Source organism: Octopus sinensis, linkage group LG8 (assembly GCF_006345805.1).
Source record: "Octopus sinensis linkage group LG8, ASM634580v1, whole genome shotgun sequence".
NCBI lineage: Eukaryota > Metazoa > Mollusca > Cephalopoda > Octopoda > Octopodidae > Octopus > Octopus sinensis.
The window spans coordinates 58,328,878-58,356,523 of record NC_043004.1 but is presented as its reverse complement, the minus strand read 5'-3'; the positions used below and the strand labels follow the sequence as shown (position 1 = coordinate 58,356,523).

At 34.7% G+C, this 27,646-nt stretch overlaps 1 protein-coding gene across 4 annotated transcripts in view; it reads right to left on the bottom strand.

Moving 5' to 3' along the window:
* Nucleotides 1–27,646, bottom strand: part of LOC115214995 — a 482,072-nt gene that overhangs the window by 359,261 nt on the left and 95,165 nt on the right. For 3 of the 4 annotated variants that reach the window (XR_003881947.2, XM_036505418.1, XM_029784106.2), the window contains exon 2: nt 2,722–3,793. Coding sequence is in view for 3 of the 4 variants with exons in the window: in XM_036505418.1 (XP_036361311.1) it covers nt 2,722–3,793 (1,072 nt within the window). In the remaining variant the exon portion in view is untranslated. Of the gene's footprint in view, nt 1–2,721; nt 4,907–27,646 lie in introns of all 4 variants that reach the window. The other variant, XM_036505419.1, reaches the window with a different exon arrangement.

The window sequence follows — 27,646 nt, the reverse complement described above, 5'->3', positions numbered from 1 at the left end:
TATACATACATGTAAATATATATACATACATATAAATATATATACATACATATAAGTATATATACATACATATAAGTATATATATATATATATATATATATATATATATATAGGGAGAATTCACAAAAAAAAACAAAAGATGAAGACAGGTGGTGTAGACAACAAACAGATGTATTAGTTTAATGTCTTTAATGTTTCAAGCCTATGTTCTTCCACAGAAAGAAACAAGGAGAGAAAATAAAGAATGTGTAGTAGCTAGCGATCTATCATAAAGAATGTGTAGTAGCTCTCGGTTCAATAATAGCATGAGTGAGGGGTCTAAGGCAGGCCGTGCTTGAGTGTGCATATGTTAAATAAAACAAAATAACAAGGCCAAAGAAATTTGATATTCCTAGGACATTTATAAATAGAAAGGTAGTCTTACAGCTGTTTCAGAGAAATAAATGATATTCCATCATCAGAGACAAGTTAAAAGAGCCTCAATATAAACAATTAGTAGAGTTCCTATTTTTAGAAGAAGTTATTCTGGAGATATATATACAAGAAATTAGATATAATGCAGAAAGTATAAAAGGAAAATAGGAAAAATAAAAATACATGCTGGATGTTAAACCTGGTCTTCTTTAACATCCAACATGTACTTTTTCTTTTTCTTTTATACTTTCTGCATTATATCTAATTTCTTGTACATCTCTCCCACTCCAGAATAACTTCTTCTAAAAAAAAATGAACTCTTCTAATTCCTTATATTGAAGATCTTTTAACTCATCTCTAATGATAGGATGTCATTTATTTCCCTGAAACAGCTGTAAGGCTACCTTTCTATTTATAAATGTCCTAGGAATATCATATTGCCTTGGCTTTGTTATCTCATTTTGTTTAACATGCACACGCACACATCTGTGTGTGTGTGAAACAATTATAAAGAATACCGAAACTGGTACATCTCCAAATTTTACTTTTAATTTTACTGTTAGTCATATACCACAATCAGTTGGTTAAAATGACTGACACATGTTTCTGCTACACACAGTGTGTGTAGTTGCAACCCAGCTGAGCATCTTCATTCAGTGGTTTGGAGTTGACTAAGTTAACTGATGTTTATCATTACTTGATGTGGTTAGCTGAAACCAGGTGTATACACGGGAGCTATTATGGTACCTGCCTGGATAATTTACCTTAGACACACACATGTGCATGTTTGTGTTTGTATGTATATCCCACCATCACTGCTTGATAACCAGTGTTGATTTGTTTAAGGTTCTTGTAATTTTGTGGTTTAGTAAAAGAGACTGATAGAATGAGTACCAGATATAAATACTGAGGTTTATTTCTATGACTAAAATTCTTCAAGGCAGTACTTTGGCATAGCTGCAGTCCAATGACTGAAACAAATAAAAGAAAAAGAAAAAAGAAAGAAAAAAAAAGAAAAGCTACAAGTCTTAAATTTTTTTTTTTAATAAAAATAGCTGTGACCTATTTACAGAGAATGGACAGAAGAAAATTTTGAAGAATTTTCTTGGAGCCGAAGAACAATGGCGGTTATAAGATATATCTGAAGAGAACTATTTTAAAGAAACTATAATTAACAAAAAGTCAATATCCAATTAGATCTTAAACATTATCTCATTAATTTCATGACAGATCTTTTAAAGAGTATATGAATTCATAGTGTCTATATGTGCTTAAGTAAACACACACACACATATGTGTGTGTGTGTGTGCATGTATGTATGTATGTATGTATGTATGTATGTATGCATTATGTATGTATTTGTGCATTTGCATGGATGTATACATGTGTGCGTGTATATATATATATATCTATCTATCTATCTATATATATATATGTATATATATATATATATATATATATTGTTGTATATGTTTAAATACATTTTGAAGACTCAGGTAGAAGTCTGTCATCAGTTTTGAACCATTATTTCAAGGTTTATTACAAACCATTTGACCAAGTAAGATACCATATCTCAAAGTCTCAACTACAAAGAGATTCTGAGGATAAGTAAATTTTGTTTTGATTTGATTTGATGAACTTGTACTCCATCAATTTGAAAGATATGGGGAAAACTTTATATTAATGGTTTAAAACTGGCAGCAGTCTTAAAATACTAAGTCCTCGTACCTTTTATGATTGTGTATATATGTATATTTATTATATATGAAAGGTTTCTTCTTCTGTGATGCGTAACTTATGATAAGTATATATACATACATACATATATTTACATATACATATATGCACACATACAATATATATATTTCAAATATGTGAAGATATTTATAATTTACATGTTTATATATATATGTATATATATATATATATATATATTATATATATATATATATATATATACATATAGTGTGTGTGCAGAATATATATATATATGTAAGTATGTAATATGTATTTACTCATAATTTTGTGAAAGACATTACACATAGAATACATATAACCATACGTGTATATACAGGTAAGTACAATTATATATTTATTTGAATACATAAAAATATTAATCATTCAGTTTTTATACATTAAATTTTGAAGAATAATGAAAATCTGCAATAGAAAAATGCAAATTGCTTTTTAGATTACAAAAATAACATTTTAATTTTCCAAGTTCTTTTTCAAAACGTATTAACATAATCAAATGCATTCAAGAGAAATATTGAAATAATGTAATAAAAAGAATCCTTTTGACTTACCCTCGCAGCCATGGACGTTGTCGGCTTCTCAAGGAGGTCCCAAACTCGTTGTCGCCATTTGGCAAACGAGCCGGTACCAAAATCTTCATCCTCTCCCTTTCGGAGACTCTCAGCCTCTTTGCGTATCTCCTCAAACACATGTTCTTTTTTCTGATGATATTTATGCTGACAACATGACTCTAAATAAAGTTCGTCTACACCCCAGTACTCCAAGTCCTCACTGAATGCCAGCACACACATTTCCTCCACCAAGTGAAGTTTTCCAGTGCGGTAAAAGTTGAGGATGGAGGCAAACGATCGAGGATGTCGATCAAAAAAGTATTCATTTTCGGCCAAGCTATAATCGTCACAAAGGTCAACAATTGCATCATGTGTATTACAGTCCCTCAGCTTACCAAGCCGAGTATGAGGCATGCGGTCAAGAGTGCGCCACAATACCTCATGTTTTACCCCACCCACATTTAGGATAACACGTTTAGAAACTTCCCTACTCCTCAAAATTGAAGCCGGATCAGGAGGGCTTCCTATTGAGGATGTTGCATAGAAGGGTCGTTGCAGGGCCGACGACATGTCTCCTACTCCCACACCTACCACACTACCACTGCCAACACCACCACTGCCAACTCCTCTGCCACCTCCTTGAATAGGAAGGTTATTGTTGCCTGCAGGAATAAGACTACCTGGAGGTTGCACGACTGCTGGAGACGCTGCTAGCTGTAAAGAACCACTAACACCACTCGTCACTACAGGATCAGCTATTTTCACTTCGGATCGACCTTGTTTAGCACGGAATGATCCTGATGTGGCTGTGGTTGGATCTCCCGCAGTCGTACTAGTTGAAGACAATAATGGTGGAGGATGTTGGTGGTGATGATGATGATGTGAGTGGTGATGTGGAAAATGGTGATGGTGATCGGATGCCGCTGTGTTGGCCGATGATGTGGGGTCCCTTTTCCGAATTCCTATTGATGTGGGGTGTTGCTGTTGTTGGTGACGGAGCGAGGCGTTTCGAGATGCTGCCAAGGATGTGGCTGAAGGGAGGTCGCTCCGGCGATCTGAGCTGGCTCCAGAGCTGTGGTAAAACATGGTTAGAAAAAAATGGTCAGGAGGGCATAAACTTAAAAATATTTTAAGGTTAATTTATTATTTTAATTCTACCTAAATTAATTGATATACTTTTTTTTTGTTTTTCCATCAAAGATATTTAGCAGTTCATTTTAGCATTTTCATTTCATTCCTTCTTAAATTATAAAACTTTAAATTGTCCTCATTAAAATAATGTGTGTTAACCAAGTCGGAAAGCTTCAGTTGTAAAAAAATGAAATCTTTTATGAAGATCTTCTTCATCTTTGTTTCCTGATTTGAAACTGAGAACTTTACTAGAATTTACTTGAAAGGTTCATGAAATGATGTCATTTTGATAAATTTGATTAAAATGTTTGCTATTTCTTCACAACTCTTACCAAGTTGGCTCTTTTCAACAAGCATTTAGCTTTGATTAGAATTCAAAATTTGTGTTTTTTGTATTTATTGCCACATCATTAAGAATACTGAAGATATTGTATGAGTAATATCAGCAATAGAGCAGTACTACCACAATAAATATTGAATGCTGAACAACATCACACATTATTATATCATATCAAGTAAAATTTAAAAATATGATATGATAGTTGTATAAATAACAGTTTAATGGTGCCATAGAAATAAACAATCATTTATAAATGACAAATCAATAAAATGTTTTATGATATAGTAATGAGTGATATTGAAGTACTTCATTTTCCGTAACTAATATATATTTATATAAATATAAATCCTAGATATTTAGTAAGGCTGAAAATATTTTCTTGACAAACTTCTCCAGGTAATTTTGTTTATCTTAACTAGTTTATTTCCTGTAGTTAGGACAGAAGTAGCAGCTAAAATGGAGGGTAGAGTGAGGGTGAGGAGTTTTGGTATTTGCTAAAATCTACACTAAATGTGCAATAGTTGGAGGGTAAACTGAGGTTTTAGCAAGGATGAAGGCCAGGTACAAAAGCAGGGTGCGACAGCAGGAGTAAAGGTCACGTCACAGATGAGAGGCGGGAACGAATAGCCAACACAACGACTGTGGTGGCGGAAGGAGAGACGTCGGATAGTCCGGGTATTCCCACCGTTGCCCGAGCTCGCCAAACCACTGGGACTGCATACAAAAGACAAGGAGAACAAGTGTATAGTAATGAAAACAACATTTGCTTATACCAATCATTATTAGGATCTTTCTGGAGCAATCACAAGGTTGGTAGATGGAAGTAGATCATATGACTTATAAAAGTATAAAATATTATTCATTTCTTTGTAATTTTTTTCTTTTTTAATGCATGTAGCATTGATATCAATAAGGATTCTGTTAATGAATTAGTTATAGTAATGATTTATATCATTGATACAAGATCACAAATTTAAAATTAATTAGATTGACCTCACTCCACCAGTACATGACTGGTACGTAATCACTTCTCAATAGATAGAAGGTAGTCAGCTATGACAGGATTTTAAATATAAAATTAGAGCATGAAGATTTACATTATTTACATTCAACGGATATTTGTCCTCATCTTGTTTGTTGTTAACACAACGTTTCGGCTGATATACCCTCAAGCCTTCATCAGGTGTCTTGGGGAAATTTCAAACCTGGGTTCTCATTCCTAAGGTATTTTTCGATGTTGTTATTATTATTATTATTATTGTTCAGGTCCCTGCGTTGAATCAAACTCAGAATCTTGGGGTTAGTAGCCCACACAAGGCTGGAGAGTATATCAGCTGAAATGCTGTGTTATCCACAAATAAGATGAGGACAGATATCTGTAGAATGTAAATAATGTAAATAATGCACATAATTCCTCATCTCTTAAATATAGAACTGTAGAGCATGAAGAGATGAAGCTAAAAACTACAAGGTTTGTAATCCAACATTTTGCTACCTTCTTAAATAAGGATTTCTTACATCGGTACATGGTTTAAATAGTGGAAGAGCTTAGTTGATTACATCAATTCATTTTGTTGGCCCCAGTGGGGATTAAACTCAAAGCAGAAGAGCAGCAAAAAAATTTTTAAAAACCAACAAAAAGAGGGAACAATTTTATATCTCACTCCCTTTAAAGCATATAAGTAAATCCTGAAATCTTTACAAATGCTAGGCATCACAGTTTCATGGCAAACTCACACACATGCATACATGCACACACACAAAAACACACACACACACACACACACACACACACACACACACACACCAAATAAAACCTCATCTCAAAGATTAGGCTTCTCCAGTACTATAAAATATTCCAGCTCTTACAAAGCCTAAACTATATTTACATTTCAGTTCTACACCCAGTTTAGAATAGCACTGCAACTTTATATATATATATACAAGCATCTTTTACCACATCCAAAATAATCTCAAGCTCATAAACGGCAAAGATTCATATACCAAGAACTTACAAGAAAGTTAGGGAATCCCTTTTCCATAGATGAAATTTGGTCTGTGGCAAGCTGGCAGAAACGTTAGCACACCGGGTGAAATTGCTTAGCGGTATTTTGTCTGCCACTACGTTCTGAATTCAAATTCCACCAAGGTCGACTTTGCTTTTCATCCTTTCGGGGTCGATTAAATAAGTACCAGTTACACACTGGGGCTGATGTAATCGACTTAATCCATTTGTCTGTCCTTGTTTGTCTCCTCAGTGTTTAGCCCCTTGTGGGTAGTAAAGAAATAGAAATTTGGTCTGTGGACACATTTGAAACCATTCCCAAACAAAGTCTGTGATAAAAGCCAATTTAAGCCCTTAGATCAAAAACAATAATCTGTAAATTTTAATGTTTCAAGACCTACTTATTTGTTCAGAACACATGTATCCCTCTTCCACAAGTTGTTACTTTTGTGCATGGAAGTTGCTTCTGATGCTAAAAAGGGTTCCCACACTTGATCAAGAACCATTAACTCTTATACATGGTATCACTTTTCTCTGCTTTTTCCTATTTTCTATAGCTAAATTGACTTTTGTTAATACGAACTATTTAAGTAACATACTTGTCGACCCATGACTGCTTAACACAATTTTATCTTTTAAAAGCATCATCATCATCTCTGTATTATCCCCCATTTTTACATCATGACCATCATCTCTGTATTATTCTCTTATGCAGACAAACACACACACACACACACACACACATATGCAACAGGTTTCTTTCAGTTTCCATCTTCCAAATCCACTCACAAAAATTTGATTGGCCCGAGGTAGAAGATTCTTGCCCAAGGTGTCACACACACACACACACACACACACACACACACACATATGCATATACAAAAATGAGCTGGCATAGTTCTATGGTAAAGAAACTTGCTTCACACTTATATGGTTTTAGGTTTGGCAAGTGCTTTCTCCCATAGTTCCAGGCCAACAAAAGTCTGTGAGTGAATTTAGAGAAGAGTCCTACCATGTGTGTATGTGTGTGTTTGTTGTGTGTGGGAGTATGGAAGTATGGAAGTATTTTGTCTCCTTGTCTTGAAAACATCAAAAAACACTATCATTACAGAAGTGGTATTTTTTCTAATCTTTCATAAAAGTATACTTGCTATAAGCAAATCAGCTGCAATGAATCATATGTGACTCATGCAAGCATGGAAAAGCAGACATTTAAACGATAATGACAATAAATATGAGTGTGTGTTTTATGGTCTTCTGTGCAGCTTACATCAACCAAATTTATTTACAAGGTATTGGCCAGCAACAGTAGATAGCACTTCCCCAAAGTAGAACACAGTGGATTTGAACCAAAGACCACATAGTTTCAAAATAAGCTTTTCTACCCAACTGCCATGAAATAATAAACTATATATACTCTTTTAGTTGTTTCAGTCATTTGACTGCGGCCACGCTGGAGCACCACTTTTGGTCGAGCAAATCGACCCCAGGACTTATTCTTTGTAAGCTTAGTACTTATTCTATTGGTTTCTTTTGCCAAACCGCTAAGTTACTGGGACGTAAACACACCAGCATTGGTTGTCAAGCAATGCTAGGGGGACAAACATAGACACATAAACACACACATGCATATATATATATATATATATATATATATATATGTACATATATACGACAGGCTTCTTTCAGTTTCCATCTACCAAATCCACTCACAATGCTTTGGTCGGCCCGGGGCTATAGCAGAAGACACTTGCCCAAGGTGCCACGCAGTGGGACTGAACCCGGAACCATGTGGTTGGTAAGCAAGCTACTTACCACACAGCCACTCCTGCACCTATTGTATACATAACTACTACATCTCTTTATTGCTTGCATTGTATCAGAAAGATCTGGAGGTACTTGTTTTAAGCTGCATTATTATTTCAAGAAAATACAAGGTGGAATTAAAAAGTTCCCAGACTAGTTCTATAGTGCACCAACAGATGGCAGCACACAGTTGTGTATGCAGTGAGAGCTAGCAGTGATCTTCAAGATGTGTGCTAAAAGATATTGCTGTGTTTACTTTGCAGGTTGTGAAATTTGTGCTTTAATGATCATATGTATGCTGTAGTCTGTGATTTTGTCATGAATGGAAAGAAAGAGCTAACATGAAATTTCGCGATAAACTTGGAAAGTCTGCTACAGAGACAATGAGCAAGCTTTGGCAATGACGATGAAGCAATAGGTCATACACAATATTTCGAGTGGCATAGGCACTTCAAAAGTAGAAGAAAAGCCCTGGTAGGCGCAGGAGTGGCTGTGTGGTAAGTAGCTTGCTAACCAACCACATGGTTCCGGGTTCAGTCCCACTGCGTGGCATCTTGGGCAAGTGTCTTCTGCTATAGCCCCGGGCCGACCAATGCCTTGTGAGTGGATCTGGTAGACGGAAACTGAAAGAAGCCTGTCATATATATGAATATATATATAAGTGTGTGTGTATGTGTTGACAACCGATGCTGGTGTATTTACGTCCCTGTCACTTAGCGGTTCAGCAAAAGAGACCGATAGAATAAGTACTGGGCTTACAAAGAATAAGTCCCGGGGTCGATTTGCTCGACTAAAGGCGGTGCTCTAGCATGGCCGCAGTCAAGTGACTGAAACAAGTAAAGAGTAAAGGTGGTATTGTGCATTGAGAATTTGTAAACCAGGGCCAGACCATCAATCAAGAGTGACGTTTTGAAATATTTGAGGGAGAACATTTGGTGTAAGTGACTGGGTCTGTGGAATGGGAAGAATTGGCTCATAAGTTTCTCACCAAAAACATGGTATCACTTCCAAACTCACCCTATTTGTCAGATTTAATGCCTGTGGAATTCCATCTTTTCCATAATGATAATGCAGCGTAAAGGTCACTGTTTTAACACCATAATTGAGATCAAAAGTGAACTGCAGAAGGTCCTCCACTCGCTTACAGAAAACAACTTCCCGGCAGAATTCCAAAAGTGGCAGGGATGCTGGGTCTGGTGTGCAGCTGTACAAGGTGACTATTTCAAAGGAGATGATGCTGGCATGGAATGGATGGCTTCACAGGAACTGATAAGGTCAGGGGATGCATCAGGTTCCATTGTCAGTTTTGGCTTGGTTTCTATAGCTGGATGTTCTTCCTAATGCCAACCACATTTTATGTGGCACTAGCACCCACACCAATGCTTTTACATGGTACTTTGGTTTTAGGACACACACACACACACACACACATATATTAGCAGGCTTCCACACAGTTTCTACCACATTCATTCACTGACATTGGTCGGCTCAGAGCAATTTTAGAAAACACTTTCTCAGAGTGCCATGCAGTGGTACTAAACCAGAAAAAACATTATTGCAAAGCAAGCTGTTAAACCACAACTTTGGTTATGAACTTAAAAATTGTAATCTAGTAAGCTTTAAAAATAAATTTGTTTATAGATCCATAAAAGTCTGGTGATGTCTCACTGCAAAATGAGGTCTGTACTATTTTTGCTGTTCTGATCACAATAATGATTGACTATCATTACTTAAGACAATTCTATACATGAAAATAATTATCAAATTAGCCAGGAATTAATCAAAGAACAAATGGCACAAACAATGAATTGGCTCCTAACATTAAAGTAAGCAAATGTTTTTACATCATTAGTAGATGAGTATCGTTAATGAATAGTAATTACAGATTAAATATGTCCGGAAATAGAAAGAATACCTTGTTGCAGGAAATTGGTTGAAATTAGAAATGCTTGCTTTTCAAGATACTCGGGTACTTTTATGCATCCAAAAATGTATGCATTGTCGAGTTAACGACTTGACTTATGGACCTAATACATGTAAAATGATCTACTCATTTTTATAGTATAAACTACCAGTAAATACTATCAAGCAGATATGTACTTGCTGAATGATAAATGTGTTAACTTTGTCTCAGTATTTAAAAATCATGGTCAGTGCTACACTCTAGGCAAACCAAACAATTACCTAGGATGTTGAAATCTGAGGGCCTTGCACAAATTATGAACAGCATCGACAAAAATTCTTAATCAAACTAACAAAAAAAAAAAAAAGCCAATTTTTGAAGAACATTGGAAGAGAAAATAAAAATAAAAATCTACCCCAAATATCTTTTTAACATTAACCTTAGTATCAAGGAAGAATTGAGGGAGTTGTTTCAGGACTGTTTTAGTAGTAAAAGAATATTGAATTATTACCTACTGAAATATTATACACTTGCTTTTGGCTGAGTTCACCAGAAAGTTACAACTTGGGGATGGATGGGTGGTGAGTATATACTGATTAAGACTGGCTTTGAGTGTTGAATACCCAAGTGTTGGCCATGATTGTAAGCATTTAGTTACAATGGCCAACCACTGAATCATAGCAGTTTACTGTTTGAAATCTTTTCCTGTTTGGTTCAGTTTATTTAGTTAAGCTACTAACTGACACATACTGGCAAAATAAATATCACATTTAAATCAGATATCAACAAGGATATAGCATATTCTTAGACTATAAATATAATAGTCAAAGATATAAATATAAGAAACAAACAGTTTCTATTGTAACAAACAGTCAAGTATGTTTTAGTTTTATGTCTTTTATTTAGTATTTAATTCTTCTTTTATAGTATTTCTGCTGAAATACACCATCATTGTTTCAATCAATGTTGTAAAAAAAAAAAAATGAAGAGGCACAGGAGTGGCTGTGTGGTAAGTAGCTTGTTTACCAACCACATGGTTCCGGGTTCAGTCCCACTGCGTGGCACCTTGGGCAAGTGTCTTCTACTATAGCCTCGGGCCGACCAAAGCCTTGTGAGTGGATTTGGTAGACGGAAACTGAAAGAAGCCTGTCGTATATATGTATATATATATATATATGTGTGTGTGTGTGTTTGTGTGTCTGTGTTTGTCCCCCTAGCATTGCTTCACAACTGATGCTGGTGTGTTTATGTCCCCGTTACTTAGCGGTTCGGCAAAAGAGACCAATAGAATAAGTACTGGGCTTACAAAAAGAATAAGTCCCAGGGTTGAGTTGCTCGATTAAAGGCAGTGCTCCAGCATGGCCGCAGTCAAGTGACTGAAACAAGTAAAAAGAGTAAAAAAAAAGAGTAAATTATTAAAATTATTAAACTGATGTTTGAAATGTAACATAAAATTTTTATGACAGTCTTAATTTAGACCAGTTTGAAATAGACTCTTTGAATCATAGAATTAGGAGCAGTTCGAAGCTGCCTCTGATTCTATGATACCACCATAGTATCAAAGAGGATTTATTAGTTCTATCAAAGCCAAAGTTTACACAATCAGGGCTTACAAGAACTTCCCAACTAATTATTCAGCTAACTAATTGTTACCAGCATCTGTATTTGTAGTCTCAATTAGTTAGGCTGTCATGGTTTCCAAAAGGATCTATAATGCCCTCCTAGAAGAGATGTTATAATCCATGAAGCAGATAGTGATTTTAGATTTAACTAGCAGTATCGCCCAGCATTGCTCGGGTTTGTAAGGGGAATAACTATATAAGCATTTTTAGAAATGTAAAGTATAATAGCCATCTCAAAGTGGGGTGTTACTGTAGCTTTTTACATTCTGAGATTTAAAAATACATTTTTAGAGAGTTACTTCCCTTATATAATAGGAAAAAAATGCATTAAAAATGGGGAAAAAAATTATGGTAAATTTTTTTTTAAATCGTAGACTCATGCTAATACCCAGAAGGGCCTGATATGAATCACGACTATAAGATACCCGGTTTTGGTTACACTGCACCGCAAAATGTGGGTGTAGTTAGGAATCTAAATCATAGGAGACAGACACACAACTTCACTTTTATATATAAAGATTACAGCCACTATTTGTGCTAATAGTTTGACAGTATCATACTAAGTATCCAAATGTTTTCATTGTTCAGTAGTAAAAAAGGCTAGGAAACACTACTACTCCATTATAAAGAAACAAATGTAAGATAGATTAAATGTAAATAACAACATTGTAGGTTATTAAATTGCTGAATCAGAGTTTCTTCCCAGAAAGCTTCGGATATCTGCACATGTCTATGGAACTTCGTGCATCCATTAAGTTACTCTAAAGTTGAAAATAATTTTATACTTATTTGATGTTTTTGTTAATAAAGATGTTTTGAGTGATGGTTGATTGTGAGCATTATATTAGTGAGGAAAAAATAAAATGATAAAGATGTAAAAATTATACATTGCTTGATGCATAAACATATAGAATGATGTGCATAAACAAGCACATCTCTCTCTCTCTCTCCACACACACACACACACACACATATATATATAGGAGTGGCTGTGTGGTAAGTAGCTTGCTTACCAACCACATGGTTCTGGGTTCAGTCTCACTGTGTGGCACCTTGAGCAAGTGTCTTCTACTATAGCCTCAGGCCAACCAAAGTCTTGAGAGTGAACTTGGTAGATGGGAACTGAAAGAAGCCCATAATATATATATATATGAATATATTTGTGTGTGTCTGTTAGTCCCCCTCCACCATTGCTTGACAACTGATGTTGGTGCATTTACGTCTTTGTAGCTTAGTGGTTCAGCAAAGGAGACCAATAAAATAAATACTAGGCTTACAAAGAAGAAGTCTTGAGGTCGATTTGTTCGACTAAAGGTGGAGCTCCAGCATGGCCACAGTCAAATGACTGGAACAAGTAAAAGAGAATATATATATATATATATATTTCATATGGTTTAATTTAAAATTTCTGGAGGAGGGATATTCATTTTCATGGTGAATCAGGTAGTAGGGGAAAGTGTCATCCTAGAAATAGTATAGTATCATCATCATCTCTGAGTGCAGCAAAGTCAAAGGAAGATGCACAAGTGAGAAGAAACTACAAAGTTATCAATCTTTTGACTAAGAAATGAAAGCTATGTTAAGAAATGCAGTGCAACTGATTAAGAAGTGGATTAATCTAGATGAGATACAGTTCAGCTTTGTGCCATGAAAGAGTAGTACTAATACTAACTTCTTAGTAAGACGAATTCCATGCTCAGTAATTTGCTGGTAACCGAAGAAGCTAGGAGTAGATGAATGTTTTATGACAGATGTTAGTATTAGTACTACTTTTTTTTGCGCAAACTGCACGTGCATTTTTCTCGCGTATGCGTTGTATTGATCGCAACAGCTGATGAACTTGCTCATACAAATGCACGTTCCCACGGTTTTATCGATCGCATTCTCACCTGGAATCGTTTTTTTGTAATTTTTTCAAGACTTATACATGCCCTGATACCGTCTGTATCTACGTATCAAATTTGAGCGCAATCGGATGGAGGATACGCGAGATCCTAGAAGACACACACACAGACAGACAGAACGGATTTTATATAATAGAAGATATCGTCGTCATCATCATTTTAATGTCCCCTTTTCCATACCTGCTTTGCACGGGTTAGACAGAATAAGCTGAAGCAGATTTCTACATCTGGAGGATCTTTCTTTCAACATCCTTCTTTTGCCTTTAAGCAAGGTAATATTTTACCTTGTCCAGACATGTTTGCAAGGAAGATATTAAACAAATGATATCACATATTTCATAGTGACATTTGTTTACAATTTGCATGTATTTTATCAAGATAGGGAGTCATACACACACAACACATGCACACACGCACACACACACAACACAGATACACACACATACACACACACATAGATGCATGTGCACACACACACACACACACACACAACACAGATACACACACATACACACACACATAGATGCATGTGCACACACACACACACACACACACACACAAACAACACAGATACACACACAAACACACACACATTTATATATGTAAACATAGGACCTGCTTCTTTTAGTGTCCATCTACCAAATCTACTCATGTTAGCTCAAGCCTACAGTAGGAGACACTTGACCATGGTGCTGTGCAGTGGGATTGAGCCTGAAACCATTTGGCTGTGAAATAAATTTCTTAATCACACCACCATACCACTGTGTGTGTGTTTATAAAGAGAATGCATAAGAAATTGCTAAGGTGATTTTAAAGTTGCTTCAATAAATGTCCGTTAATTTATTCTTTCAGTTCAATAATATAATCAATCAGCTATCAATATGTTCATACTATAGGGTTCAACACTTGAATTACTACCATCACAGGGTTCATAGATGACCTGGTCAGTGCATGAGAATATGAGATGTAATTTTAGGTTGACCGTTTCATGACATTAGCACATATGAGATTGACAGGAGAAAGTAACACATGCAACTACTAACTTAGAAGTGGATGGAAGCACTCCGTCGGTTACGACGATGAGGGTTCCGAATCAACGGAACAGCCTGCTCATGAAATTAATGTGTAAGTGGCTGAGCACTCCACAGACACGTGTACCCTTAACATAGTTCTCGGGGATATTCAGCATGACACAGAGTGTGACAAGGCTGGCCCTTTGAAATACAGGTACAACAGAAACAGGAAGTAAGAGTGAGAGAAAGTTGTGGTGAAAGAGTACAGCAGGGTTCACCACCATCCCTGCCGGAGCCTCGTGGAGCTTTAGGTGTTTTCGCTCAATAAACACTCACAACGCCTGGTCTGGGAATCAAAACCGCGATCCTATGACTGCGAGTCCGCTGCCCTAACCACTGGGCCATTGCGCCTCCACTAACTTAGAAGTCTTACCAAGATGAAAGCCTGGCCAGGTGATTGCAAAGTAATATTGAACCATCAAAATATGAAACAATGGCTCTATCAAGGAAATGAATCTTATCAAGTATTGTGTTTCACTTTCACTTTTAAACACACACATTTATATATTGTATGAAAGAAGTTCATCACGTGAGTATATGCGTGCATGTGTGTATTGGTATATGTGTATGCAACAATGTGTGTCTGTTTGCAAAACTATGCTCGGCTGATGTAATCATTTGTTGCTCAGCTACAAATGCTGATGTTGTTGTTTGTGGTTGGGCTGCAACTGATGAATTTAGTTAATATTTCTAGTAAAAAAAATAGTGCACTAGCTTTGTGCAAGTAATTCCTCTATTCCTCTGGGCTAAAAGTCCTTGATGTAAAAAACAAGTAAGGATTGGTAACAAAAAGTGAATATTTCTGTAAAAATCCTTTCTCAAATTTACTTCCAACTCAGCCATTTGTACATGGCACAATTTTGCACAATTTTACTGTGTGTCTTTTACTATAGCCTCAAGCTGACCAAAGCCTTGTGAGTGGATTTGGTAGACAGAAACTGAAAGAAGCCTGTCATATATATGTATATAGATACATGTATGTGTGTGTATAAGTTTGTGTGTCTGTGTTTGTCCCCAGAACATCGCTTGACAACCGATGCTAGTGTGTTTACATCCCCGTAACTTAGCGGTTCAGCAAAAGAGACCGATAGAATAAGTACTAGGCTTACAAAGAATAAGTCCTGGGGTTGAGTTGCTCAACTAAAGGCAGTGCTCCAGCATGACCACAGTCAAATGACTGAAACAAGTAAAAGAGTAAAAAGAGTAATTAAGTCATAATTATGCAATTTACTTATCAGGTGTACAATCCACTTGTTTATATTGTACTATATATTCTATTATATTATACCAAACTCTACCATCTGGCTCTGAATGTGTCCATCTCTTGTATATGGTCATCATACATATGTTATGCACATACATACATCTTTCTATCTACCTAATTCCACTGAGAAAGAATTGGTGAATTCGAGGCTATTGTCGTCAAGATTTGATGCATAATGGGATCTTCACATGGTTGTGAAGCAGATTTTGTTGTGTTGTGAACATTTTTCCTAAAGAATAGAAGCATGGGGTCTGTGAAGTTAGAGATTTGAATTATTGAATATAAGATAATAGTTATTATATTGTGCTCTTTAACAAAGTATTTTATTCTCTCTTGAGTAGCAACTTAATCAATTGTCTGGTTTCTAGTTTCTTTGGTGCCTTTGGCTAACTTCACTTTGTAAGAACTTTCAACTTGGTACCTTCTTCCCTCCAGCCCACCAGTCTCAGAGGACTGTAAAAGGTTATGAGTCATATCTTTCTTCCTGACTTTAAAAATAATTCCCCTTATTGAAACTAGGAATAATTTCCAATGTACAGGTAATGGTGTGCTACTAATACGTTACTATATAAATCCTAGCTACTTCACATTTTTCCAACATACATCTTGTTTCTGTACCCAAGCTATATACTCTTTACTCTTTTACTTGTTTCAGTCATTTGACTGCAGCCATGCTGGAGCACCGCCTTTAGTCGAGCAAATTGACCCCGGGACTTATTCTTTGTAAGCCCAGTACTTATTCTATCAGTCTCTTTTGCCGAACCGCTAAGTGACGGGGACATAAACACAACAGCATCGGTTGTCAAGCAATGCTAGACACACAAACACATACAGACACACAAACATACACAAACACATACAGACACACAAACATACACACACACATATATATATATATACATATATACGACAAGCTTCTTTCAGTTTCCGTCTACCAAATCCACTCACAAGGCATTGGTCGGCCTGGGGCTATAGCAGAAGACACTTGCCCAAGATGCCATGCAGTGGGACTGAACCTGGAACCATGTGGTTGGTAAGCAAGCTACTTACCACACAGCCACTCCGGCGCCTATATGGCCACTCCTGCGCCTATATGAATGTATATAGATATAGATATGCACACATACATACACATATAGGTCGCAGTCAGAGCTAACTGAGAAGTACTCAACAACAACCAAAATATAATTGTTTCTAATTTAAGCTTAAAGACAGTAGTTTCGAACAGAAGGGATTAGTTGGTTGCTACAACCTCAGTCATTCGCAGGTCGTTTATTTTATCAACACTGGATGGAAGATAAGTAGACATGACTTGATAGGTTTTGAACTTAACCCTTTAGTGTTCATATTATTCGGCCAAAACTAATGCTTTTTTATCCACATTGTTTTGAACTAATCATGCATTATCTTGTAGCTATGAGATTTTGATGAGGTAACTGTTAATGTTTAAAATGATATCGTAGGGTTGGTGTGAGAGACCAGATCTGGCCAGTTTGAACAGGCAGAATACTTTTGGCCGGATATGATTGATTGATTGATTCTAGTTTCAGCTCACGAGCTGTGGCCATGCTGGGGCACTGCCGGTTTAAATGCTAAAGGGTTAAAGAGTGAAAGAAAAACTGCAAAGCATTGCTTCCAAGCTCTAGTGATTCTGCCAACTTGTCTAAGAGCAACTGATACCTAACATTAAAAACCATTTTCTTCAGTACATCTAAATATCAAAATTTAAAAATAGATAAATAAATAGATAAATTTATTGGAGAAAAAAAAAATTCATTTTAAAATAGCGTTAAAAATATTAAAAGCAAATTAAAAAAACAAAAACAAATAGTGGAATTAATTGATTTATAAGTGTACTTTATCTAATGTGATTTCACAAATTAACAAAAGCAACAAGAATAATAAAAAACAATACTTTTTTTTTTTTTTTTTTGTTACTCTACTTTTAAGCAATGAAGTGAAAAGTTGTAATTAATTATGTTTATGATTGAAATCTCCTTTGTAGCTTCTCTTAGGTTCAGCAGCAACTGTAACAGTTAAACTATAACAACAGTAAGGCAAGTGGAACATTGAAATATGTAGATGGATGTAAGGGTGTATGGGAAGTGTGAGTAGGTGCAATGATGATGCAAAACGATGTGCATTAGCCTATATAAAATATTAAAGTGCATATTCGTAATAATTTGGTAGAAATAAAAGTATCGGAATGGAATAATTGATAACAGTCGGCTACATGTTCACAGTAAAAGCTTATTTAATTTGAATGTCTGATAACTGATAAAGGCAATTTATTTTTGTTGGTTTTGATAGTCTTAATGTTATCATTATTATTATCAGCATGATATTTTGACTTTAAACTGTTAATTAGTTACTAAGTATCTTAATATTTAAGAATATATTAAAACAGCATTAGGGTAAAAAGGGCAGGAGATTGATTTTAAATGTAAATATTCACTGATTAATTATCATTATTATATGGATGATGGAAGCACTCCGTCGGTTACGACGACGAGGGTTCCGGTTGATCCGAATCAACGGAACAGCCTGCTCATGAAATTAACGTGTAAGTGGCTGAGCACTCCACAGACACGTGTACCCTTAACGTAGTTCTCGGGGATATTCAGCGTGACACAGAGAGTGACAAGGCCGGCCCTTTGAAATACAGGTACAACAGAAACAGGAAGTAAGAGTGAGAGAAAGTTGTGGTGAAAGAGTACAGCAGGGATCACCACCATCCCCTGCCGGAGCCTCGTGGAGCTTTAGGAGTTTTCGCTCAATAAACACTCACAACGCCTGGTCTGGGAATCGAAACCGCGATCCTATGACCGCAAGTCCGCTGCCCTAACCACTGGGCCATTGCGCCTCCACTCATTATTATATATCTGCAAGGCAGCAAGATGGCAGAGTCATTAGCATACTGGACATGCTTAGTGGCATTTTGTCTTTTTACATTCTGAGTTCAAATTCAGCAGAACACAAATTTGCCTTTCATCCTTTTGGGGATTGACAATTTTAAGAGGTTAAATCTCACAGAGACCACAACAAGTAGAAAATGCACAGTAAGATTGAACCCAAGCCCATATGATTGTGAAGCATAATTCTTAACCATAGAGCCAATATATAGGATACACACTGATGGAATTTATCAATGTCTGAATGTAAGTATGCATCTGAGAGTGTGCATGAACACAATTTATTTCAGATTCTAAGCATACAGCTAACCATTTTAACAAGTTTATAGTCATCATATAAATATATGTGTATTCTTACATACATCTCTGGATAGATGATATGTTTATTTATCACTGCCTATAAAATTTTTGGATCATATAAGAAATGAACCTGAGATCTAAGAGGAGAACATTTCACTCTTATTACTCTTTCTTTTAAAAATAGTTTGGACTGTTGCATATATGAGTGTGAGTATGCACACATTATCTTAAAAGGATCAGTAGAAGAATTACAAACACCTACTTAATTTAGAGAAGGTTGTTTAGAGACCTCATTGGTTTGATGTACAAGCATTATGTATGTCAGAAGATCTTGGAATAACTTCCCTTTCAAGCAGATAATGGCAATTGTATTCTTTATTTTGAATGTATAAATTGTGATGCAGAGGTAAATCTATTTATTGTCATTATAACATGCCCAAACTTGCAACATGGAATAGAATTGTGCTTATGAAGAAAGATACAGTCTGATACACTTTGCCTATGCATGTAGGTATAGTTGTGTAGAATCTCTTTGTTTGAATGTGGAGGCTTTTGAAAAGATATACTGATAAGCTGCACATCAGTAGCTGCTCATGTATACACTCACACACACACGTACACACACATGCACACATATATCTGATTATACATTTATGACAGCATATAGTCACAAACATATGCTTACAAAGCTTTCAGACAAAAAAAAACGAAAATCTTATCCAGAGCACTTCCAATTCATGACTCTATTCAATAGTGTATGGGTGCATACATATGTGCATTTGTGTTGACTTATTATGTGTGTATACACACACACACACATATATATATATACATACATACATATACACACATACATATAAACGTAATAAAAAATTTCCATAGAAGTAATTTTATAATAGCAGTCTAAAGAGAGAGGAAAAAAAAGTGAAAACATTCTTTAAACTGTTCAGTAGCCATTTACTAGCTCACTTTTATTTTTCAATTTTTTTTTTTATGATTACAAAAAAATGTCTGTCTTGTGAGTAAATCTTGTTTCAGATTATATACAAATGAACACAGTGGAAAGTGATTCACTTTTTTGTTCTTTTTTTTTGTTGCTACAAATATCTAAGAATATCGGGCATGATCGAAGATGAACAATAACACTGTATATGTGTGTACTTGTGTATATATAACATATATATACATATATACATTATACATACATACATATATACATTATACATACATATATATATATATATATATATATATATATATATATATATATGTATATATATATATACATATATGTGTGTGTGTGTAATATATATATACAAGTATGTATATATATATATATATAAATATATACATGTATGTATATATATATATATACATGTATGTATATATATAATATATATATATATACAGATGTATGTATATATATATACAAGTATGTATATATATATATATATATATACAGATGTATGTATATATATGTATGAATGTCTATATATGTACGTATATATATATATATATATATATATATATATAAATGTATGTATATATACATATATATATGTATATTTGTAGATATGTATCTACAAGAATATATAATATATATATGTATGAATGTCTATATATATATGTATGAATGTCTATATATGTATGTATGTATATATATATATATATATATATATATATATATATATACATATATATATGTAAGTATCTCTATGTATATAGATATGTATATGGAGATATATGCATGTATATATATATATATATATATATATGCATATATATGTATATATGCATTTATGTATATATATATATATAAATATTCATATGTAGGTATATATATGCATATATGTATATGTGTATATATATATACATATGTATGTGTATATATATGCATATGTATGTAATATATGTGTATATATATATGCATATATATATATGATTGTATATATATGTGTTTGTGTGTGTGTGTATATATATATATTAATGAATAAAAGAAAATAATGAAATATATTTACTAAAACATAGTTGTAAAAGAATTTTGAACATTATGATATTAAAAGGTTGAGCTGGCAGTTTATCAAAGGATGTTTTTTTGCAAGCTAATATCTACTTCCATCGTTGAGTCAAGTGATTCTTCCAGAATACAATGTCTCAGATATGAATGAATAAGCATTGAAATAATAATAATAATAATAATAATAATAATAATAATAATAATAATGATAATGATAATAATAATAATAATGATAATGATAATAAAAAAGACCCAAGAAGAATAAATATTTGAACATGGATCAAAAGAGAAATAATATCTAATTCCAGGCTATGAAATTATTGCTTATTGAACCATGTTTACCTGGTCAACAGAAGATGCATGATACAATTCACTTTGAAAGTTATTGCATTGATCACTAAACAGAAGTATATATATATATATTTTTTTATGTAAGTTCAAACTCAGAAAGGACACAGTAAGAAAGAATAAAATGGAATAATTTGCACACTTATTTTATATTCTTTTTCATTGTGTCTAAATTTAACTCATATAAATGTATACATGCACATACGTACAACTATATACATACACATTACATGCTCATTATATACATATACATATATATATAAGTGCAATGTATATGTGTGTTCATCAGGATGTTCCAATGAAAAGCTTGTATTGATTTGTCAGGTCTTGAATCATTTTGATACGGGATGTAAATAGTTATCAGTTTGCATGGGGTAACCACTTTATATAAGTGTGTTTGCTATAGTCAAAGGTATGTTACATTTAAGGAAGACAGCAGCCAATCTAGCTACTACAAAGGGCAGCTTTAACCCACACTATACCATTCACCTAATCACCAATATGTGCATCATTATTATCATTAATATTGTTAATCTCACTCTTTTCAATAATAACTGACATCAGAGTGTGTTCAACGAATAACAATTTTTCAAAGTTTCTGCATATATACTTTGAAAAGTATTTTAAAATCATCATTAGCAATGTTTAGACAGTTTTTTTCTTTTATATATATCATCATCATCATGCTAGCATAGGTTGGGCGGTTCAACTGGGGTCTGTGAAGCCAGAAGGCTGCATCAGGCCCAGTCTGATCTGGCAGTGTTTCTACGGCTGGATGCCCTTCCTAACGCCAACCACTCCATGAGTGTAGTGGGTGCTTTTTACGTGCCACCCACACAGGTGCCAGACGGAGCTGGAAAATGGCCACAAACAGATGGTGCTTTTATGTGCCACTGACACGGGAGCAAGGCGAGGCTGGCAACAGCCACGAACGGATGGTGCTACGTGCCACCGGCACTGAGGCCAGGCGAGGCTGGCAACGGACATGAACGGATGGTGCTTTTACGTGCCACCGTATATATATATATATATATATATATATATACGGATCAAAAAAGAAATATATATATATACTTATATATATTCTCTTTTAACTAGTTAACTATTCTTGTTAGCCCATCTCTTAATTTCTCAAGTTATAACATGCCCTTGGTTGATATTTATATAAATGTAGTAAGTTGTTTTAGCAATTACAAAATAACTGGAACCTTGTTTATGATATGATTTTTAGTAGTAAATTTACTAAATTAACCGAACTGCATTCCCTAATTAGTAATCACTAATTGCATCCTTAACGGAACCAAAGTAAAAAGAAAATGAAAAACTACAAGCTAATGAATCTGTCATATTAGCTCTCTATTTCAGCATGTCCTCCAGTTGGCATCCAATTCCCAGTTAGGGTAAACTGAAATAGAACTAAGTACTTAGCATAAGTCTGCAGATATTGATCTGCACTGATGCTTTATTTAAAAAGAAACAATTTACAATTCATAGAAACAAGCTTTTTTTGTTTTGTTAATGAATTGATTACATACTTATTTTCTCTACTTATTTGTATCCCAATTGGTGAACAGTATTATCACTGGTTACAAGTATCAAATGACCAATTATTAGTTCACAGTATTTCTAGCAGTGAAATTAAGGGAAAAGTGTCTCTAATATGATGCAGAGCATATATTACAAGGTACTTTATTTGAAAAATACCAGTTTTTCAATATTCCTTGGCAATGTTAACACACACACGAACATACCTATATTGAAGAATATCTGTAACCTTGAATGACAAGAGTTCACTTCAATCAACTGAACCGTTTGCTCATTGAATTAGCATGTAAATGGCTGAGATTCTACAAACACACATACCTTCTAGGTAATTCGCAAGTAAAATCATCACCGTGACACTGTATGTGTAAGGCTGTACCTTCAAACTACAATTACAGTCCATATGACAGACTTCTTAAGTTTCCACCAACCCAGATTCACACACAAAGTATGACTTGGGCATCCACACAGTTTTTGTCTATCAAATTCAGCTCGTATGTTATTGGTCAACCCAAGAATATAGTAGAAGACATTTGGGCAAGGTACCATAGAGCAAATTGATTTTGGAGCCATATGGTTGTGAAGCCAAACTGCTTAAGCACATAACCATATCTGAGCCAAACTTTTTTACCACACAAACTAGCCTGCTCTCAATTCAGACATAAAAGTTTCTGCTATCAAAACCTGTATTTTTTTCTGAAATTAGTTTTTAGTTCTCTCAGTTTTTAAGCCTAAATATAAATTGCAACATCTAATTTTAATTGGAATATGGAACATACATCCAGGTAGATGTAGAAGTTTCCCAATTATTTTTGGACTCGTATTTAGGTTTTATTGTAGTGAAAGCAATAAAATTTGTGATACTAAGCTAAAATGTATGGCAATGATTTTCATTGACAGATTGATGTGTGTTCATGAATAATATTTTGTTAACTGTTTCATTAATTCAATTACTTTTGCATGAGAAAATATGATTTCTTGCAGAGTGATTTTTTCAGTCATATTCGGTAATGCAACTCATAACATGAGTGGCAGGATGCGATGAAATGTCAGCACACTATGTACTCATTTATAACAATTCTCCATTTTTGTGAATTGAATATATATATATATAAAATATTATCTTGTTTTATATTGGCTTATGTTGTTGTAGATTTCACTAGGTAATTGCACTTAATATCTAAGTATTAGCATTCATCCATCCATCTTCATAACCATTTCTGCGAGGGTTATTAGTGCAACATTTTCAGAATGCTCTCCAGTGAGTTCCAATATTTCAAAAAAATTTAAGGCAAAAATTAAAACTTTATACAATCCAAGCATATAAATCAAAGTTAGAAAACTATCTTATCTTGGAGAAGATCAAAGATGAAGCATTAAGAGACTAATGTCAAAATTTCCACAGGAAGTGTTCACATTCTCTTTTCTTTTTAAATTATCATCATCATCATTGTTTAACGTCTGCTTTCCATGCTAGCATGGGTTGGACGATTTTGATTGAAGGCTGGTGAACCAGATGGCTGCACCAGGCTCCAATCTTGATTTGGCAGAGTTTCTACAGCTGGATGCCTTTCCTAATACCAACCACTCCGAGAGTGTAGTGGGTGCTTTTACATGCCACCTTCTTTAGAAATGGTGAAGTTGATAAAGCTACACATAATAGAATGGAAATATTGGGTTAAAAATTGCTCTGGACAGAAAAAGTCGAAGGTTCCCAGTGGAACTCGAACTCACACCTCCTGTGAATATAACTGGCATTCTGCCATTGAACTAAAACAATTCTCTGAGTTTCTCAATCTATTTTAGAAACTTCATTCTTACCAGCAAGAATTGTATGCTGTTGACATCATAAGAATTTATAAACCTTGAGGTAATGTGAAATAATAAATTTCTTTTGGAATGGTGCAGCTCAAAGTGTTGCTTCATTCTTATGATGTCAACGACAAATGTATGTTTCACTTTTTTCATTTATTATTATTTTAACTTTGTACCATAGAATTTTGATGTTGCTCATCCCCAAAATAGATATCAACAAGCTTTCATTGGAACATCTGAAAGGAAATATATATATGTAGGTAGGTTGTATCTACCTACTCTCGTATGCATGTACGTATAAATACATGTATATAAATGATATGTAGTTCTGAGTCTTCTAACATAAGAAAAAAATTTGGAGTGGTATTCTTTTTGTTTAAATACAAAAATGAAAAGTGGAAGAAAGTTAATATATACTGTATAATATTCCTAAATCATTCATATCTGATACAGAAATATACACACAAGGATATAGTACAGAGCCAGCCTTTTACAAAAGAGAACATATGAAAAGAAAGAAATTTAAAAAAAAAATAAATGAAGAAAAAGGAAATATAGAAATCACAATGTAGCAAATATAAAGGAAATTATGCTAAAGTTATATCACAGTTAATTATTTTTAGTATACAACTTTTAATTACATCAAAATAATTAATTTATTAATATTTATTAATATAAATTTACAAACTTTTCAAGATTAATATGCTGGCTCTTTTAAATAATTATTATTACTATAGTTTAGATTTGTTTTTATTAAAAAGTTTTTAGATACAATTTCTTTTTAAAGAAAGATGAAAGAATGGAATTATCACAAAATTCAAATTTATAAAAAACTTTTTTTACATTTTTTTTTTTTGTTCCTTTCAAAATTATTCAAGATTTGTTGATTTCATTCAATGTGATATTCTGAAACTCTGTTGATGTGGTATTATTTCAAAAATATTATGTAAAATTGACAAGTGAGGTGATAACAACATGATTTTTGTGTTAAATTAGCATTCGGTAAATATTGCAACTGCTTTTGTTCCATCTCAGTATATCTTTATGTGTGTAATCTAAGAGTTCCCAAGTCCAATTCTATTGCATAACATCTTGGACAAATAACCTTTTTTATAGCTTTTAGGTATGCCAATACCTTCTGAATGGTAGATAGAAATTATGTAGAAGCCCATCAAATGAATTATCTATAATTCAAAGGTTACACACTGTATTATACTAAATCTACCTGAGAGTTACATTAAGGGGACATGTGTTTGTGGAGTACTCAGCCATTTATAAGCTAAATCAAAGAGGAGGTAATTCAGTTAACCTAATTCTCATTCAAGACCTACATCAAACAGAACTGCAATCCCTCTGACCTGCTGAATATGATAAACAATAGAACTGGCTGGTGACAGAGAGTCACAGGCATCCTTACAAGCAGTGCGACCAAATGATGTTTATCATAATCTTCGTTGTAGAAACCAACAAAGTCCCATCCATATAGAATATATTATTGTATTATGGCGCAATGGCCCAGTGGTTAGAGCAGCGGACTCGCGGTCATAGGATCGCGGTTTCGATTCCCAGACCGGGTGTTGTGAGTGTTTATTGAGCGAAAACACCTAAAAGCTCCACGAGGCTCCGGCAGGGGATGGTGGTGATCCCTGCTGTACTCTTTCGCCACAACTTTCTCTCACTCTTACTTCCTGTTTCTGTTGTACCTGTATTTCAAGGGGCCGGCCTTGTCATTCACCGTGTCACGCTGAATATCCCCAAGAACTACGTTAAGGGTGCACGTTTCTGTGGAGTGCTCAGCCACTTACACATTAATTTCACGAGCAGACTGTTCCATTGATTCGGATCAACTGGAACCCTCGTCGTCGTAACCGACAGAGTGCTTCCATCCATTATTGTATTTGCATATTTACATTTGAATTGTTATGCATATGTAGACTGTAATTATGAGTGAATGCTTGCTTCTGGATGATGCAACTGCAAACAGGAAAGGAACTATGTGTGAGTTTGCAATATCCTGTTCTAATGTCTGTAGAAGGATATTTTTGAATCCTGAGCTATATTTGGAAGACTGAATGTCTCCCTTCAGAATTTCTGTAATAGACGCAGGAGTGGCTGTGTGGTAAGTAGCTTGCTAACCAAACACATGGTTCCGGGTTCAGTCCCAATGCGTGGCATCTTGGGCAAGTGTCTTCTGCTATAGCCCCGGGCCGACCAATGCCTTGTGAGTGGATTTGGTAGATGGAAACTGAAAGAAGCCTGTCGTATGTATGTATATATATATATATGTGTGTGTGTGTATGTTTGTGTGTCTGTGTGTGTTTGTGTGTCTAGCATTGCTTGACAACCGATGCTGGTGTGTTTACGTCCCCTCACTTAGCAGTTCGGCAAAAGAGACCGATAGAATAAGTACTGGGCTTACAGTTCCGGGGTCGATTTGATCGACTAAAGGCGGTGCTCCAGCATGGCCACAGTCAAATGACTGAAACAAGTAAAAGAGTAAAAGAGTATAATGTAATGTAGAACACACCTCTCTCACTGCAGATAATATCACTCATTCAACAGCGATGTAAGCCTATTTTTGTATCATTCAATTAAATACAAAGATATTTCCATGGTACTAAGTTTTTCAAATGTTGCAGTACAATAAATGAGTAGGGTTTAGTAGCATGTACTGTGCTTTTCTTGATTGTTTTCGGTACCTATGTATAGGCACAGGAGTGGCTGTGTGGTAAATAGCTTGCTTACCAACCACATGGTACCGCGTTCAGTCCCACTGCGTGGCACCTTGGGCAAGTGTCTTCTACTATAGCCTCGGGCTGACCAAAGCCTTGTGAGTGGATTTGGTAGACGGAAACTGAAAGAAGCCCGTCATATATATGTATATATATATGTGTGTATATATTTGTGTGTCTGCGTTTGTCCTCCCAACATCGCTTGGCAACT